At 43.1% G+C, this 18736-nt stretch overlaps 1 protein-coding gene across 6 annotated transcripts in view; it reads left to right on the top strand.

The window, feature by feature from the left end:
- The window catches only part of fdxr (ferredoxin reductase), a 77968-nt gene that overhangs the window by 28703 nt on the left and 30529 nt on the right, over positions 1–18736 (top strand). For 4 of the 6 annotated variants that reach the window (XR_010977545.1, XR_010977544.1, XR_010977543.1 and 1 more), the window contains exons 9-12: positions 480–679; positions 5384–5555; positions 8588–8761; positions 9612–9683. Coding sequence is in view for 3 of the 6 variants with exons in the window: in XM_068057918.1 (XP_067914019.1) it covers positions 480–679; positions 5384–5555; positions 8588–8761; positions 9612–9683 (618 nt within the window). In the remaining 3 variants the exon portion in view is untranslated. Of the gene's footprint in view, positions 1–479; positions 680–5383; positions 5556–8587; positions 8762–9611; positions 17375–18736 lie in introns of those variants that run through there. The other 2 variants (XM_068057919.1, XM_068057920.1) reach the window with 2 other exon arrangements.

The following is an 18736-nucleotide window of genomic DNA, read 5'->3' as shown; positions in this document are numbered from 1 at the left end:
ATCATTACAGCTCAGAAGGAGGCGATTTGGCTCATCGTGTGCGCGCTGGCTCTCAAAGAGCAATTAGCCTACTGCCACGCCCCTGCCTTCTCCCTGTAGCTCTGCACATTCTTTTCAGATAACAATCCAATTCCCTCTTGATTGAACCTGCCTCCACCCCACACTTGGGCAGTGCATTCCAGATCCCAACCACTTGCTGTGTGAAAATGTTTTTCCTCATTGCCATTGCTTCTTTTGCCCTTGTTCTTGATCCTTCCTTTAGATGATTCATTGCTCAGGAGTACCAAGTTATGCATTGTATTTATAATTATAGTAATAGATCATTTCCAAGCAGCTCTTCTGCCTTGAACGTGGTGGTTTAAAAATAAAATACGAAGAGGGACCTAATCTTTAACAGACTTGTCCTTGCTTTCAGTGTCTTCTGTCTCTTTGGCGGTAAAGAAATCATTAAACCTAAATTTAATCATGTTGTGTTTCAGACCTGCCAAGGCCAAGAAAGCGGCTGACTGAGCTCATGATAAAAGCTGCTATCGAAATGTCTTTTGGGAGAGAAGCTGAGCACCGATCAGCAGCCACCAAAGAATGGGGCCTTCAGTTCCTGCGGAGCCCCTTGGAAATTATACCGAGTAACGATGGTAAACGGGTGGCTGGGATTCGGCTGTCTGTTACCAAACTGGAGGTAGGCACCGTGCTTCGCATTCTGTGCACCACATCTGTGGTGCATCCAAGATTATCAGTACCCTTATTTTAATGGATGTCAGGCTAAGATTCAAAGTTTGAATTAGAACATTACAGTGCAGTATAGGCCCTTCGGCCCTCGATGTTGCACCAACCTGTGAAACCATCTGACCTACACTATTCCATTTTCATCCATATATCTATCCAATGACCACTTAAATGCCCTTAAAGTTGGCGAGTCTACTACTGCTGCAGGCAGGGCGTTCCACGCCCTTACTACTCTCTGAGTAAAGAAACTACCTCTGTCCTATATCTATCACCCCTCAACTTAAAGCTATGTCCCCTCGTGTTTGCCCTCACTATCCACCCTATCTAACCCTCTGATTATCTTATATGTCTCTATTAAGTCACCTCTCCTCCTTCTCTCCAACGAAAACAGCCTCAGGTCCCCCAGCCTTTCCTCGTAAGACCGTCCCTCCATACCAGGCAACATCCTAGTAAATCTCCTCTGCACCCTTTCCAAAGCTTCCACATCCTTCCTATAATGCGGTGACCAGAACTGCACGCAATACTCCAGGTGCGGTCTCACCAGAGTTTTGTACAGCTGCAGCATGACCTCGTGGCTCCGAAACTCGACCCCCCTACTAATAAAAGCTAACACACCATATGCCTTCTTAACAGCCCTATTAACCTGGGTAGCAACCTTCAGGGATTTATGTACCTGGACACCAAGATCTCTCTGTTCACCTACACTACCAAGAATCTTCCCATTAGCCCAGTACTCTGCATTCCTGTTACTCCTTCCAAAGTGAATCACCTCGCACTTTTCCGCATTAAACTCCATTTGCCATCTCTCAGCCCAGCTCTGCAGCCTATCTATGTCCCTGTGTACCCTACAACATCCTTCACTATCCACAACTCCACCGACCTTAGTGTCATCCGCAAATTTACTAACCCACCCTTCTACACCCTCTTCCAGGTCATTTATAAAAATGACAAACAGCAGTGGCCCCAAAACAGATCCTTGCGGTACACCACTAGTAACTAAACTCCAGGATGAACATTTGCCATCAACCACCACCCTCTGTCTTCTTTCAGCTAGCCAATTTCTGATCCAAAGCTCTAAATCACCTTCAGCCCCATACTTCCGTATTTTCTGCAATAGCCTACTGTGGGGAACCTTATCAAACGCCATACTGAAATCCATATACACCACATCCACTGCTTTACCCTCATCCACCTGTTTGGTCACCTTCTCGAAAAACTCAATAAGGTTTGTGAGGCATGACCTACCGGTCACAAAACCGTGCTGACTATCGCTAATGAACTTATTCTTTTCAAGATGATTATAAATCCTGTCTCTTATAACCTTTTCCAACATTTTACCCACAACTGAAGTAAGGCTCACAGGTCTATAATTACCAGGGCTGTCTCTACTCCCCTTCTTGAACAAGGGGACAACATTTGCTATCCTCCAGTCTTCCGGCACTATTCCTGTCGACAATGACGACATAAAGATCAAGGACAAAGGCTCTGCAATCTCCTCCCTAGCTTCCCAGAGAATCCCAGGATAAATCCCATCTGGCCCAGGGGACTTATCTATTTTCACACTTTCCAAAATTGTTAACACCTCCTTGTGAACCTCAATCCCATCTAGCCTAGTAGCCTGAATCTCAGTATTCTCCTCGACAACATTTTCTTTCTCTACTGTAAATACTGACGCAAAATATTCATTTAACGCTTCCCCTATCTCATCTGATTCCACACACAACTTCCCACTACTATCCTTGATTGGCCCTAATCTAACTCTAGTCATTCTTTTATTCCTGATATACCTATCGAAAGCCTTTAGGGTTTTCCCTGATCCTATCCGCCAATGACTTCTCGTGTCCTCTCCTTGCTCTTCTTAGCTCTCCCTTTAGATCCTTCCTGGCTAGCTTGTAACTCTCAAGCGCCCTAACTGAGCCTTCACGTCTCATCCTAACATAAGCCTTCTTCTTACTCTTGACAAGCGCTTCAACTTCTTTAGTAAACCACGGCTCACTCGCTCGACAACTTCCTCCCTGCCTGACAGGTACATACTTATCAAGGGCACGCAGTAGCTGCTCCTTGAATAAGCTCCACATTTCGATTGTTCCCATCCCCTGCAGTTTCCTTCCCCATCCTACGCATCCTAAATCTTGCCTAATCGCATCATAATTTCCTTTCCCCCAGCTATAATTCTTGCCCTGCGGTATTTACCTGTCCCTGCCCATTGCTAAGGTAAACCTAACGGAATTGTGATCACTATCACCAAAGTGCTCACCTACATCTAAATCTAACACCTGGCCGGGTTCATTTCCCAGTACCAAATCCAATGTGGCATTGCCCCTGGTTGGCCTGTCTACATACTGTGTCAGAAAACCCTCCTGCACACACTGGACAAAAACTGACCCATCTAAAGTACTCGAACTATAGTATTTCCAGTCAATATTTGGAAAGTTAAAGTCTCCCATAACAACTACCCTGTTACACTCGCCCCTGTCGAGAATCATCTTCGCTATCCTTTCCTCTACATCTCTGGAACTATTCGGAGGTCTATAGAAGACTCCTAACAGGGTGACCTCTCCTCTCCTGTTTCTAACCTCGGCCCATACTACCTCAGTAGACGTGTCCTCAAACGTCCTTTCTGCCGCTGTAATACTCTCCTTGATTAACAATGCCACACCCCCCCTTTTACCATCTTCTCTGTTCTTACTGAAACATCTAAATCCCAGAACCTGCAACATCCATTCCTGCCCCTGCTCTACCCATGTCTCCGAAATGGCCACTACATAGAGATCCCAGGTACCAACCCATGCTGCAAGCTCACCCACCTTATTCCGGATGCTCCTGGCGTTGAAGTAGACACACTTCAAACCAGGTTCTTGCTTGCCAGTGCCCTCTTGCGTCCTTGTAACCTTATCCCTGACCTCACTACTCAACATCCTGTACACTGGAACTACAATTTAGGTTCCCATTCCCCTGCTGAATTAGTTTAAACCCCCCTGAAGAGCACTAGCAAATCTCGCCCCGCCCCCCCCCCAGGATATTGGTACCCCTCTGGTTCAGGTGAAGACCATCCTGTTTGAAGAGGTCCCACCTACCCCAGAAAGAGCCCCAATTATCCAGGAAACCAAAACCCTCCCTCCTGCACCATCCCTGCAGCCACGTGTTCAACTCCTCTCTCTCCCTATTCCTCGCTTCGCTATCACGTGGCACGGGCAACAACCCAGAGATAACAACTCTGTTTGTTCTCGCTCTAAGCTTCCACCCTAGCTCCCTGAATTTCTGTCTTAAATCCCCATCTCTCTTCCTACCTATGTCGTTGGTGCCTATGTGGACCACGACTTGGGGCTGCTCCCCCTTCCCCCCCCCCCCCCCACCAAGGATCCCAAAAACACGATCCGAGACATCACGAACCCTGGCACCTGGGAGGCAACACACCAACAGTGAGTCTCTTGTTCCCACAGAACCTCCTATCTGTTCCCCTAACTATGGAGTCCCCAATGACTAATGCTCTGCTCCTCTTCCCCCTTCCCTTCTGAGCAACAGGGACGGACTCTGTGCCAGATACCTGTACCCCATTGCTTACCCCTGGTAAGTCGTCCCCCGCAACAGTATCCAAAACGGTATACCTGTTGTTGAGGGAAACGGCCACAGGGGATCCCTGCACTGCCTGCTTCCATTCCCTCTATTCTAAATTCCCAACAAATCTACTGAAAAAACAAAAAAAAAATCAAAACTTGTTAGGTTAGCAATCCAACGGACAGAACTTCTTAAATAAAAAGCTTACCTTATCAACACACCAGAGTCCTTTTTTTTTGTTAGAGGAGGAGGGTGGGTGGGAGACACTACACGTGTAGTGTCTCCGGTACAGCCACCACCCAAATATATAGTTTTTACTTACCCAGCAGTCCCCTGGTCCTCCGAAAACAAAAGGGAATTAACTTTTAACTTACACTGAAATTGACTTGCCAGCTGCAAGTTCGCTCCCGCACCTCCGCTACTGTCAAAGCTGCTGCCACCATTGGGGTTGGAGAGTTGAAGAAATGATGTTTAATGCCACTGCTGGTGGATTTGTAATTCGTTGATGCTTGCCATACTGCTGCATCTGTGTTCTGACAGTTCTGGCCTCTTCTTTCGCTGCTGCTCCATTGGTGACTGTGCCTTCAGCTGCTAGGCCTTAAGCTTTGGAATTGTCTCTCTAAATCTCTACAACTCTCTACCTCCCTGTCCTCTAAATTATTCCTTAAAACCTATCTCTTTGACCAAGCATTTGGTCACCTGTCCTCATAAGAAATCAGAGCAGGTGTAGGCCCTTCGAATCTGCTCTGCCATTTAATAAGATCATGGCTGATCTATCTGAACTCCACCTATTGACACTATCTCCGTCCGTTAATTCCTTCCCAAAAATTATCTCCTAATATGGCTCAGTAGCAAGTATAATCGGATAAAACTTCTGTGAAGTGCCTTGGGATTACTATGTTAAAGGTACAATATAAATTCAAGTTGATGTATTGATGCATCAATTGGACATTAAATGCTGCCTGTTTTGTTCTTTTGGTAACTGAACAATATATGTTACAAATTAAGTATACTTAACTTTGCATCTTCTATGCTGGATAATGAGACTGAGCTTGTATATGTTTGGTTTGACTGCTGGAGAACATTTCTCTTCCCTGAGGGTTCAGGAGAGTCTGCAAAGGCCATTCAGACAGATGACACTGAAGACCTGGAATGTGGATTAGTGCTGAGCAGCATTGGCTACAAAAGCCATCCCATTGACCCATCTGTTCCATTTGATCAGCAGCAAGGGATTATCCCAAATAATTTGGGACGGGTCCTGCATGCACCAGGTTAGTTGGTAGCTATACAGAGCGAGACATTAAGCGACGTTCCATCAGCATCCGTAAAGAGAAACATTGGGCTAACATTTTGGGTATGGACCTATTGTCTGAACCAGAGTTCCAACAGAGGTCTTCACGTGAAACATCAACCCACTTTACTCTTCACAGAAGATGCAGGATCATCTGTGTATTTTCAGTGTTGCAGTTCACTATCTCAACGATGGGCCTATCTTTTAGCATTGTGTTGGGCTGATTTAGCAGTTGTAAGCAAGTTTTATGCTGTGAATGTTTTAACAGCCCCTCCTGCGATGCTTTACATCAGACAATGTATTCCACATGTAACATTACTTATTGCACCAAATGGGCTGCTACACATTTCAATTAATATTGTGGTTTCCTCCCTGCTCCCACAATTCTGAACAAACTTGAAATTACAGTAATGCTCTCAGTGGTTCCCTATTGTGTTTGTTCCCACTTCTGATTTATAATGAAGAAATTGAACTCCAGAACCTTGTAGGTTGTTTTGTGGGGAAATCGTATCTTCGAGGATTTGCTGTCTCTTTTTTCTGTAGGTTAAAGAACTAATCGTATTGTACAAATCAAGGTCATTTTGGTAATCTGAGGCCTGTGAGGTCTGACTTTTTAAAATTCATGTCCCTGGATACCACCTTGTAGCTCACAGCACTGAAGGGGGATGTAGGAAATGTAATGGTTTTTGCAGTGACCCAGGTTGAAGATCACTTTACTGTTACACCAGTAGTAAATTGAAAAATTCATCCTGTTATTTATAGCGTAAACTTCCATTTTGGCACAAATTTAAATTAAGTGGAAGTTTGAAAGCCTGTGCATTGGAGGAAGTTGTGCTTGAAAATGTGGCAAAAATATATTTAACAAGCAGGGGCCAGCACAACCAAGAGGTTAGTCAGGAGGTTATTGACTTTGAACTCATGTGGACATTAGTTATGTAGTTTCTGCTCTGCATCCAAAGATTGACTGGTTTACAATCTTAGACATTGTCAAATTTTAAGTCTATCTCATCAGAATGTTGTGTACTGTATCCCTTTCACAACTCTCTGATTTAAATAAACTTTATGTAAGTTTTAAAACTTATGCTGCATTTGTTGAAAGTCTAATATTGAGAAATGTTAAAATTGTGGCATAAATTCAGGATTGTGTAGCGAAGTACACTGAGTGCTACATGAATGCAGTCTTAATATAGTTTTATTTCATTGTGAATGTTTAAACTTTGTAGTGCAGTGACCTTTGTTTATTAGCACAGTAATTATATTATTGAATCAGCAATGCAGAGAATTTTCAAAGTTTAAATACCACCATGGCTGTTTCAGACATTGCATTCTTTAAAAAAAAAATTTGGAAATAGAAAGCTGGAAACTGTAAAAGTGACAAATTGGATATCATTGTTGTAAAAACGCACGTGTCACTAATGTCCTTTCAGGGTTGAAAACCTGTCATCTTTACCTTGTCTAGGCTATGTGATTTCAGCCCAAAGCCTATGTGGTTGACTCTTAATTGCTGACCTGAAATGACCTGGCAAACCACTCAGTTGTATCAAGGAGGCAGTCCACCACCTTGGGGCAATTAGGGATCAGCAATAAATGATGGCATTGCAAGTGAATTGCAATAACAAAGTGACTCCTGACAATGTAGGGCATGTGCAGAGTGATCACAGACCATCAGTGCGTGCGAACATTTGCCAGCTTGCCAGTAGGAAAATGCATGTTAATGTCGCCACGCAATGACTTCCTCACCCTTCAATGGCCACAATGGCTGTCTCCATTCCCCTGAACGGTACCCCACTCCCTCCCACCATACCCGCTTCAATCGCCACTTTCAGTTTCCGGCTCCATCACACCTCGCCGCTGTCTTCCTTTGGCCACTCGCTCTCTCGCCTTTGCCGCTCTCCCCTTGGCTGCTGGCTTCCAGTGTCGCCACATGTCTTCCCTCCCCTCCCCAGCCGCTCTCACCTGCCCTTGCTGCTTGCACCCCCCCGAAATAAAACCTGGCCACTCGTTTCCCATGTCACCACTCTTACCATCCCCCCCCCCCCCCCCCCAGCCACTCGCTTCCTTCCGCGCGCTCGCCCACACCCCCCCCCCCCCCCCAAGGCCGTTCGCTGCTGACCTTGCTTCCCTCTTTGGCCGATCGCTCCCTGCTGCGCCGCCCGAAGAAGTGGCAGGGAATGAGCCACAGAAGCAGTAAGGCAGGGAGCAAGGGGTAACGCAGGAGCGAGTGGCCAAGAAGAGGGAAACAGCGAGGCCTGGAGCGAGCGGCCGGCGGGGATTGGGATGGGTGTAGAGTGCAGAGAGCGGCTGAAGTGGCGAGGGTGGGATTAAGTGGCTGAGGGAAGGCAGCGACAAGACGGGGAGCAAGTGGTTGAGGGGGAGAAGTGGCAAGGTGGGGAACGAGTGGCAAGCAGACAGGCGCAGGAGGGAGCGGTGAAGAGAAGCATGATGGCAGGAGGGAGCGGGTTATAGTTGGGGGTGGGGTGTAGGCAGTGGTCGCAACCACTTAGGATTTGGGTTTAAGGCTTCATTTACTTTTTGACAAATTGAGCAGTGCCATCTTTATTACTGGCAGCTGTCTGAGATGTTGCAGACAGTGACGTTTCAGTGGATGAGGCTGTATTTGCGCATGTGCCAGTAATGCACTGCCTAGTGGTTGTGCTGTCAGAAAATGCAGCCTTGCAATAAAGTTTGCACTGTGGCACAGGTGAAATTATGCAGATGAATATTTGCCAGGTGGATGAATTGGAAATGTTGGATGTAATTAGTTCATAGCATCAAGTAGGCTTCTTGAAGAAGCAAATTTACCAGTGAATCTGGGAAGCTCTTCTAAATGAGGTGAGGTTTGAGTCATCAGGTTTTTTTGTCAGTGGATAGAGACCAGAAAAACCTGGAAATTAAACATATATTCTTCAAATGCACATGGATGGGTGTGAAATAATTCTCGATGGATTGTGTAATACATTGTTTGTTTTTCCAATACTTAATTTGTCATTTTTACCATTTCAACCTTTTCAGGCCTTTACTGCAGTGGCTGGGTGAAAAGGGGACCCACAGGGGTTATTGTAACCACGATGCACGATGGCTTTGAGACAGCTGAGTCTTTGCTGGAGGATGTGCGGTTAGGATTACTGGATGTGTCTACTTCAAAAGGAGGATGTGAAGTAATTGAAGCTTTGCTTAAACTAAGAGGTGTGTAGTTTAAAAGATGTTCTTCACAATTAATTGAGCAATTCCAAAAGATATTCTTCTAATTGTGTTCTCAATCCATGGAAATGCCTCCTTTCTGTGATTTATGTAATTCAGTTTCCAGACAGCAGGGACACTATCTCAGTTTTAGTTCTGCATTTTGGGGGGAGAAAAGATAAACTTAAGGATTAATTTTGGATCTTTTTGCATAATCCTTGTATCTTTTGAACCAACATGTGAATGTACCACCAAGAAACATGGCAAGCAAAACCGCATGATTTGAGAGATCTTATCTCCTAAAGGCACAGTTGCCCAGAGTTAATACATAATGTTAGGGTAGCTTTCTTGTTTTAAGTCAGAAGGTTGTGGCTACACACCGGGAACTGAATACCTAAGGTGACAGCCTAATGCAGCGCTGAGGGAATGATGCAGCATTGGATGGACTTTATCTTTGAATGAGAGGCCAAACTGAGGCCCCATCTCCCTGTTCTGGTAGTTCAGGAGGATATTAAGGAACTAATGAGATTATTTGAAGAGCAGGGAGTTCTGCTGTCCTGGCTAACTTTCCCCTCTCAACCACAAGCATGTCATTGGTTATTCAATTCCTAGCTGTTTGTGGGAACTTAGATTGTGCAGAATTAGAGCCCTGTTTGCTTATATGTGATTTGCCCTTTAAAATAATTCATTTTACATTGGCATATTCTGTTTTATGGAGTTAGAATATGAAAATTGCTCTTTCATTCCTGTTTGTTGATTACTGTGGTAAGACTGACATTTTGAATGGATTTTAAAAAGATTTTTGTGAATGTGTGTGTGTGTATATATATAACTGGGTTTTAAAATCTGGTTTTAGGTGTACGCCCAGTTTCATTTTCTGGATGGGAAAAGATTGACTCTGTTGAAGTGGCAATTGGAGAAAAAGCAGGCAAGCCCAGGGAGAAACTGCTGGGTGTGCAAGAAATGATAGAGGTGGCCAGTCAGTAAATGAGCTGCTCATGAAGATGCCCACACAGATCAAAAGTTGTACAGATTGGATGTGTCCTATCCCGGAGACCATTCTCAGTGTCTGGTTTAATGCCGAACAGTTTTTCTGTCTTTTTGTTCTTGGTTTAAAAAGGCAGGATCACAAAGATTAACATGAATAAGGAAGCCCAATTGGCCCATCTTGGGTCATCCTTGTAGACAAGCCTACTGTTCCCTACTGAATCGCAGTATCTAACTGATTCTTAAATGAATTAAGTTTTTGTCTTCGCAACCTGAAGATTGTCTACAGAAAAACTTCTGTTAGGCCTAAATTTGAATTTCCAGTGTAGAGTTACACCCACTTTCCCCTACCATTCCCTAATTTGCTGTTTGTGTGCCACTTATTATCTTGAGCATCTTTTATAAGGTCTCATCTCAGTTGAAGAACCTAAATTCCTTTAGTTTTTCCTCGTAACCAGAACCACTTCATGGTTTTCACAGAATAAAAGCATTGAATTGCAGAATGTGATCCCTAAAACACCAGTGAAAATGTCAGGAAATAATTAATCTCTTCAGTCACTGTGAATCAGTGGGGCTTGTCCATAACTCGGTCATCTTTCATTAGCATCTGTACTGCCCCTGGGGCTTGAATGCTTTCCTTGTGTCTTAGTGAGAAAACCTGGACTGTGCATTTAAGATGTGGTCTAGGTTGAGTACTGTACTATTTCAGCACGATATCCTATAACTTATCTGATTCAGCGCCATAATTCAACATGCTATTTGGTTGCTGCTCCACAGCGACTGGGCATGTTAAGTACTGAATTTGCTAACAACCCTAGATCTTTCAATTTCTCTCAACTGTGACTACTCTGACACCATTGAAACAGTGTGTGTCATCCATTCTCCATCCCCCCCCCCCCCCCCCCCGCAACATTCGTACCTTCCACTTATCCGTTTAGTCTGCCATTATACCGCCTTTGTCCAGTTCATTTTGCGTGTCCTTGGCTGCGTCGTCAGATTCGACTTTGCTCCCTCGCCTTTTTTGATCAATTTGTATTGAGCTCAAGTGCAAGACCTTCTTGTAAATAAGAAACAGTAGGGACCCTAATACAGATCCACTCTTCTCTCTTCTGCTTCTTTCCCCGCCACAACCCACAGTCTTTGGAGGCACAATTTAGTAAGCTTAACTAGACTGAATTTCTGCTATGCTCTTTTTAAAATTTAAATATACACCGCAGTTTTCTTCCACCTATAACCAAATACTAAAGCCTTTACAGCTGGTGTTGGATTATTATTTTGTATCCCTGGCTGAAGGAGCTTCAAATGAACACTGCTAGGAGCCCTGAAAAAGGTACGTTTGTCTGTACAGTAATTCCTTGTTTTATGTGGTACATGCGTTCTTAAAGTGCTGCATTAAGTGAAAGAAAATTCCCCATGAGGATAGAGATATTGCGTGCAACAATTACAATAATTTTTAATTTAAAAAAAAATTAACAATTCCACGTTATTGTGGGTGGGGTGGAGTGGAGAGTGGTGAAGTTATTGGGGAGGTCGGAGGCGTAGGATCGTTAGCTGATAGAGACGGAGCCATAAGGGGCTGCGCATCTTTGGAGGTTGAAGGCCTAGGAACATCAGAATCATCACTTGAGGTTGCCTTTTTGGTAGATTTTATAAATTTGTCAAATGACAGTTGTTTTAGTCTCCATTTTATTTCTTTATGAAGCTCATGGTAACCATGCATGGCACCATTCATTAGTCTGCCTTCTCCAACTTCAAAGGTTGCCAATGTTTAATCAAAATGATGGAAAGCTTTTGATAACCTCTTGGTAGTTGAAATGCAAGCAGCAGGTGCAACGTTAGCAACCTCCTGTTCCTTCTCTCCTTGCTCATGCAGTTGCATCAGCTCTCAATTTGACAACTCCTCTTTGTGCGATGCTAACAGCTCCTCCATGTCCGCCTGCTTTACCTTCTCAAAACCAATCTCTTTGTCTAAGTTAACAATCTGAAGTCTTGCTTTTGTCATATCCTTGACCATCTGGAAGCCCCTAAAGTCGAACACATTCAGGCCACAATTTTCCCCAAACTCTATTTGACACCCCGCCCCCCCCCCCTCCTCCACTCACCCACCACAATAACAAGCAACCACCACCATCTGAGGTAAATTAAATTGTTAAATTTTTAAAATAAAAATATTGCACAAGAGAAAATCTATCCTTAAATTCTCCTGATTCTTGACAATGCTCCCAGTCATCCTCCAAACATTGTTGATCTTTTGGAGAACTTTAAGGTTGTTTTCCAAACACCAACCATGACATCATTGATGCAACTCATGGATCAAGGTTCAATAGCCTCATTCAAGATGTATTATTTATGCAGAATCTTCACCAAATTAAACAGACAATTGAGGAGTTTTGGCATATCTTCAATATCATGGATGCCATCGATATCATTGCCAAGACGTGGGCTGAAGTATTGTCTGCCTGCTGTTCTTTGTGGAAGTAAACAGTAAACCATTCTAGGAAAATACCCCCTGTTACCCAGCCTTTAGTGTTGGATCATCAGATAACAGGAAGATGTTCCTTTGAATAACCCCTCAAAGCTCTCTGTTCAGCATGATCACCCATTAATGGTCTTAACTTGTCACCTTCAGCATTTCCACCAAGCAAGAATGTGCAACGATCTTTAGCAGGTTTAAATCTGAGCGCAGATTTTTCTTCTTTGGAGATGTATGTTCTTGAAGGAATACGTTTCCAGTAAAGACCAGTCTCATCAACATTCATCACCTTAGTGGGATAGCCACCTTCAATAATTTTTTCCCAAGTATTTGGAGAAATTTTCGGCTGCTTCAGTAGCAGCAGCAGTTTCACCAATCAGTTTAATAATGCAGTCAAATTACTGCATCTCTTCAAGCGTTTGTAGCATCTGTGACTTGCAACAAAAGGTTTTATTTCAGATGCACCAGGTTCTTTTTTTCAAGTCTTTGTACAAGATTTTAGCTTTCTCCCGCATAACAAGCGAGCCTAGGAGCACATTTTGTTGATTTTTGTGTTCAATCTAGGTACTCAATCTTATTTTCCATCATGTTTGATCACGTACGACATTTTCGTAGCACTTAAAGCGGTCATACTTTTGCAACTTGCTTTAATCTTATCTGCATTTGCACAAATTGTCCTTTAATGCTGATTTACATAGAGCTTATCTAATGGCGACAACGCGTTTATCTCACTCACTCACTCGATCAGTTGGTCACCCTAAAAAAAAAAAAAAAAAAATTTCCTTTGCTTCTTGCTCACCGAGACATGCAGCACTCGGTCGCTTTGCACTCATGATTTCAATGGACGGCACTGATACAGCAGGGTAAATCGCGGTAAAGTTTGGTAAGATCCATACAATTATTCACACAGTAAAGATGGCAGGATAAAGAACTGAGATTAGGATACGTGTAGATCCACAATTCCCACACTGCTTAGTGCAGCAAGGTTCTGCACTTGGTCCATCGCTGACCGCTAGAAACCATGTTATGATGGGCACGTTCCGTCTGGTGCGAAAAGTGATCCCTAATAGAAAAACTGTTATAGCAAATGCGTTGTGAAAATGTGTTGAGGTATTACTGTACCTCTTTGTCCCATCCCCTCTCTTTCACCCAGTTCATTTTTTAGTCACCAAATGCAGCACTATAGCTTTCATAAGTATAACTACAGATGGTGGAGGTTTTTCAGCCCATTTAACTAAACCTTTTGTAGAAACTTAGTTTCTTCCCCATTACAGTAGTGAATTGCCTCTTAAATGACTCCCACATTTTCACCTCCAGTCCCTTACTCGAGGATTATAAGCATTAATCACTTTGTGCGAAAAGGTGCATCCTGACATCAGTCATTTTACTATTTTGTGCCTATGTCTTGCATTTGTAATAAATTAGTGGGAGCTGCTCATAGCTCAATCATCTTACACTAGAATCTGTTCTGCCCCTGGGATGGGGCTTCAGTGTTTTTCCCATGTTTTGGTGAGCAAATCTTGACTATAATGTTCAGGATTAACCTTTTCTATCCACTTCTCTTGCTTCTTTCTCATTTACTCAAGATTGAGGAATCCTAGGTTGTTCTATTCTTTCCACATAAACAGAATGTTTAATTCTGGAAATGGAAAAGTTTTACAGCTTCTGTTGGACGCTAGGAGTGGGGTCAAGAAAAGCTGCAACAGTTCATATGACTTAAAGGACTACATAAGCAGATGAGGAGCTGCGTGCACGAACTGCTCATACAGCATGGTTTTTTTTTAAGCCCGCTAGATCTGACAACTAACTCGTCCCAGCCAAGCTGGGAAATATTTAAAATGCAAGAAAGGTCAATCTATTGGTGCATTTTGCTGTATTTAGTGTGCATAGCCAATGCAAAATCTAGTTTTATAGCAGGAAACCCATAGCAGTTTTGCATTAATGTGTTTAGAAAAAAAAAAAAATCCTAGTTTATTGGGACTTAACTGCATCAATCTGATTTACAGGCTGAAATTGAGGAATCCGCCCATCAGTGCAGGTAGTGGAATAAGTGTGTTCCTCATTCAGTTCTGCGTTATTTGACTAAAGGTTATATGGTGAACCCTGTATTTACTAGAGTTAGGCCTAAAGAGATCAAACCAGTTTGCTTAGAATTCTAGCAATTGTAAACATCCGAATACTTTTCAGTTGGAATGCAGTTTGGGGTTCAAGTTTAAATTGGAACTACTGCACTCAAGATTGGCGGCTACTTAATTAGCAAGTTACAGTCAGTGATCTAGCTCGTAAGCTTTTACATTGGCCTCAGATTGTGCAGGTCATCTTGGAAGCTGATCTTAGCAAATGTAGCAAGGTAGCATTGCTGCTGCTCGGTGTGCCATTGACTTGTGCAATGGGGAACTGTTGGCCTTAGAGGGATGCTTGGGCCAATGTGAAAGCAATTTTAAAATGCAAGAAAGTTTGTTCACCGGTTGATAGCATTGCAGTTAAACTCTGAGAAATGGCCAACATAGATTTGAGAATAAAGGCAATGCTTTGTTTCCAACAAGAAACGCTACTACTCAAGGTTAGGCCTTTGACGTCCAGCAGTATGGATGTAGCTAGTTTAGTTAACACAATTAAGCCATTCTGTATAACATTGAATTTTTGCATAAATTTCCTCAAAGTTTTCATTTGCGTTGATGTACTTGGACAAAAGAGCTGAACTCCAGAAATGAGGTGAGAGTGACTGCTCTTGACATCAAGGCAGCATTTGACCTAGTATGGCATCAAGGAGGGAAAATTCTGCATTAGTTGGAGTCGTACCTAGCACAAAGGAGGATGGTTGTGGTTGTTGGAGGTCAATCATCTCAGTCCCAGGATAACACTGCAGGAGTTCCTCAGGGTAGTGTCCTAGGCCCAACCATCTTCAGCTACTTTATCAATGACCTTGCCTCCATTATAAGGTCAGAAATGGGGTTGTTAGCTGATGCTTGTGAATGTCAGCACTATTCATGACTCCTTGGATACTGAAGCAGCCCATGTCCACATGCAGCAAGACCTGGACAACATCCAGGCTTGGGCTGATAAGTGGCAAGTAACATTCATCTCACACAAGTGTCAGGCAATGACCATCTTCAACAAGAGAGAATGTAACCTTCCCTTGATGTTCAATGGCATTGCCATTGCTAATTCCTCCATTATGAGCATCCTGGGGGTCACCAGTGATCAGAAACTGAACTGGACCAGCCACATAAATACTGTGGCTACAAGAGCTGCTGCTGCGAGTAACTCGCCTCCTGTCTCCCCAGTGCCTGTTCACCCTTTACAAGGCGCAAGTCAGGAGTGTGATGGAATACTCTCCACTTGCCTGGATGAGTGCAGCTCCAACAACACTCAAGAAGCTTGACACCATCCTGGACAAAGCAGCCTGCTTGATTAGCACCCCATTCCACCACCTTCAAACTTCACTCCCTTTGCCTCTGATGCACATTGGCAGCAGTGTGTACCACATACAAGATGCACTGCAGTGACTCACCAAGGCACCTTCGATAGCACCTTCCAAACCCACTACCACTACCACCTGCAAGGTCCCCTCCAAGACACGCACCATCCTGACTTGGAACTATGTTGCCGTTCCTTCACTGTCGCTGGGTCAAAATCCTGGAACTCCCATCCTAACAGCAGTGTGGGTGTACCTATGCCCCGAGGACTGCAGCGGTTCAAGAAGGCAGCTCACCACCACCTTCTCAAGGGCAATTAGGGATGGGTAATAAATGCTGGTCTAGCCAGCGATGCCCACATTCCCTGAACAAATTTTAAAAAAAATGTATTCTGGTCTGCAATGTTCAAAGTTGCACAACGCAATTCATATTAATCCACTCAATAGTTTTGGAGCTTACAGTCTGTTTCTGCCGATATGGCTCAGCCTCTACTGACATTTTGTTACAGAACAGTAGAATATTGAAACTCCCAACATTAAGGAACCAATTACAATGGCTAGTACAGTGGGGGATTCTCTTAGTATACAGCTGCCTTTGCAATTAAGTGAAGGGAACTTTTTTTTTGCATCTAATAAGCTATAAATGATCTTGAAGTGCTTGATACGGTGGATGCATGCAGGTGGTCCATTGCCTGTCATAATTATTCACGTTACTACCCACTTTGTGCCAGTTTCTGCTTACAAGTATTTTACTGACATTTCTTTACAGCATGGGGAAATAAATCCAGTGGGACTGTGTGGCTCTACACACCTGGCTGCTCACGTGTGACATTGGAAAAGGCTTAGGAGCAGTGGGTCCATGTCTCAGCATGCAGAGTTTGAGCAGGAAAGAACCTTTTTCTAAGTGGATCAATAAGGAGTTTGAAGTGGGTAGCTACAGTGTGTATAAAAAAAAAAAAGTTAATTGCCTGCTACTGATGTACCTCAATTTTAGGATCCTGGCAACTTGAGCATTTCCAATTTGGAAATACTGCTGTCAAAATGTTTTATTGTTGTGGATCGCTAATCCATTTATTATAAGTGTGAAACATTAGAAAATAGGTTTGCTGATAGTGTTGTGAAAAGTAGACCAGAAGTGCGGGTGACTCTGATTTCCTGTTGTACGCCACAGTTGAGTCTGGAGTCAATCCCATGTGTAATATGCACATCCTTGAATCAGACGGAGAACTCTTCCCCTGATGAAGCTCCGTTGTGTACGTTAGCCTAATGTAAACCTAACCCTACTCTGTCCTTTTGATCTGCATGGGTTGGCTCTGATCAATCAATAGCATCATTCTGATGTTGCTCCATATCATTTTTCCCCTACATATCTTTGTTTTAAGGCCTGAGATTTGCAGCAGCATTAAAACTGGTATTTAGTCAGCTGTATCACTTATTAAAGGCAAAAGCAGGCCTTGAGTCAGCTTAACTTTGAAAGACTTGACTATACTTGCAAACCAGGATTTAAATGGAACTGGTCAGTCCTATTGACTCTGCTTTATAGTACTTTTAATGCCTTTTTAAATCTGTTAGAACATGTTAATTTTGTTTCTTTTTGTGTGTGAAATATAATGAACAATTTTCTGTGAAAATATGCTTTTGTACAAGTTCAATTAAGACTCATAACTTGAATTCAAATGTATTGAAATAGTGCCATTTAATAAAATGAAATAGGAAAGTGACAACTGCCATTTGTTAGCTATTTTGCTTTTCCCAAAATACCTCTTTTTGGATTGCATCGCTTACAAATTTAGCAAGGATTCTTGTCAATGTTGCACAATTATTGCTTGCTACAAGGAGGTCCTAGACAATTTATTTCTGTGTAGCAAAGACTGGGGATGAGTGGGCAATGTTGTTTGCTTAGAAGAGACAATAATTGAGAATAGTTTATATTTTAGTAAGAAACCTTAAGAAATTGGAATTGATCGATGAGCAACTGACCTTTGCTAGCAAGTTGTCAGCTTGGCTCAGTTGGTATATTACATAGGAACATATGAATTTGGAGCGGGAGTAGGCCATTCGCCCCCTCAAGCCTGCTCTGCCATTTGATAAGATCATGGCTGATCAGATTGTGGCCTCAACTCTCCTTTCTACTCCCTATACCCTTTTGTCTCCCTTGTCAAATAAAGCATCTATCTAACTTAGCCTTAAAAAATATTCAATGACCCTGCCTCCACTGCTATTTGGGGAAGAGAATTCCCTAATGACCCTCCAGAGAAAATTTTCTCCTCATCTCTGTTTTAAATAGGAGATCCCTTATTTTTGAACTCTGACCCCTGGTTCTAGTCTCACATAAGGGGAAACATCTCTCAGGATCCACCCTGTCAAGTCCCCTCAAGATCTTCCATTTTAAAAAGATCGCCTCTTCTAAACTGCACTGAATGCAGGCCCAACCTTTCCTCATAAGATAACCCCTTCATCCCAGGAATTAGTTGAGTGAACCTTCTCTGAACTGCTTCTAATGCAATTATATCCTTTTAAGTAAGGAGACCAAAACTGCACACAGTACTCCAGATGTGGTCTCACCAATACCCTGTACAACTGTTGCAAAACTTCCTTACTTTTATATTCCATTCTCCTTGCAATAAATGACAACATTCCATTTGCCTTCCTAACCACTTGCTGTTCCTGCATACAACCTTTTTGTGATTTATGTACCAGGACATCCAGGTCTGTCTATACTGCAGATTTCTGCAATCTCGCCGTTTAAATAATATATTGCTTTTTTATTCTTCCTACCAAAATGGACAAGTTCACTTTTTCTCACATTATACGCCATCTACCAAATTTTTGCCCACTCACTTAACCTATCTAAATCCCTTTGCAAACTCCTTATGCCCTCCTCACAACTTCATCTCCTACTTATCTTTGTGTCATCAGCAAATTTAGCAACTATACATTGGTCCCTTCATCCAAGTCATTGATATAGATTATAAAGAGTTGAGGGCCCAAGCACTGTGGCCCTTTATGGACCTCAGTCAGGTCACCTAAGCCCATGTTGCTCTAAAGTAAATAGTCATTATGGCACAGAATGAGGCCATTCAGCCCATTGAGTCAATGCTGG

Source organism: Heterodontus francisci, chromosome 26 (assembly GCF_036365525.1).
Source record: "Heterodontus francisci isolate sHetFra1 chromosome 26, sHetFra1.hap1, whole genome shotgun sequence".
NCBI classification, from domain to species: domain Eukaryota; kingdom Metazoa; phylum Chordata; class Chondrichthyes; order Heterodontiformes; family Heterodontidae; genus Heterodontus; species Heterodontus francisci.
This window is presented reverse-complemented; position numbering and strand designations above follow the sequence as displayed.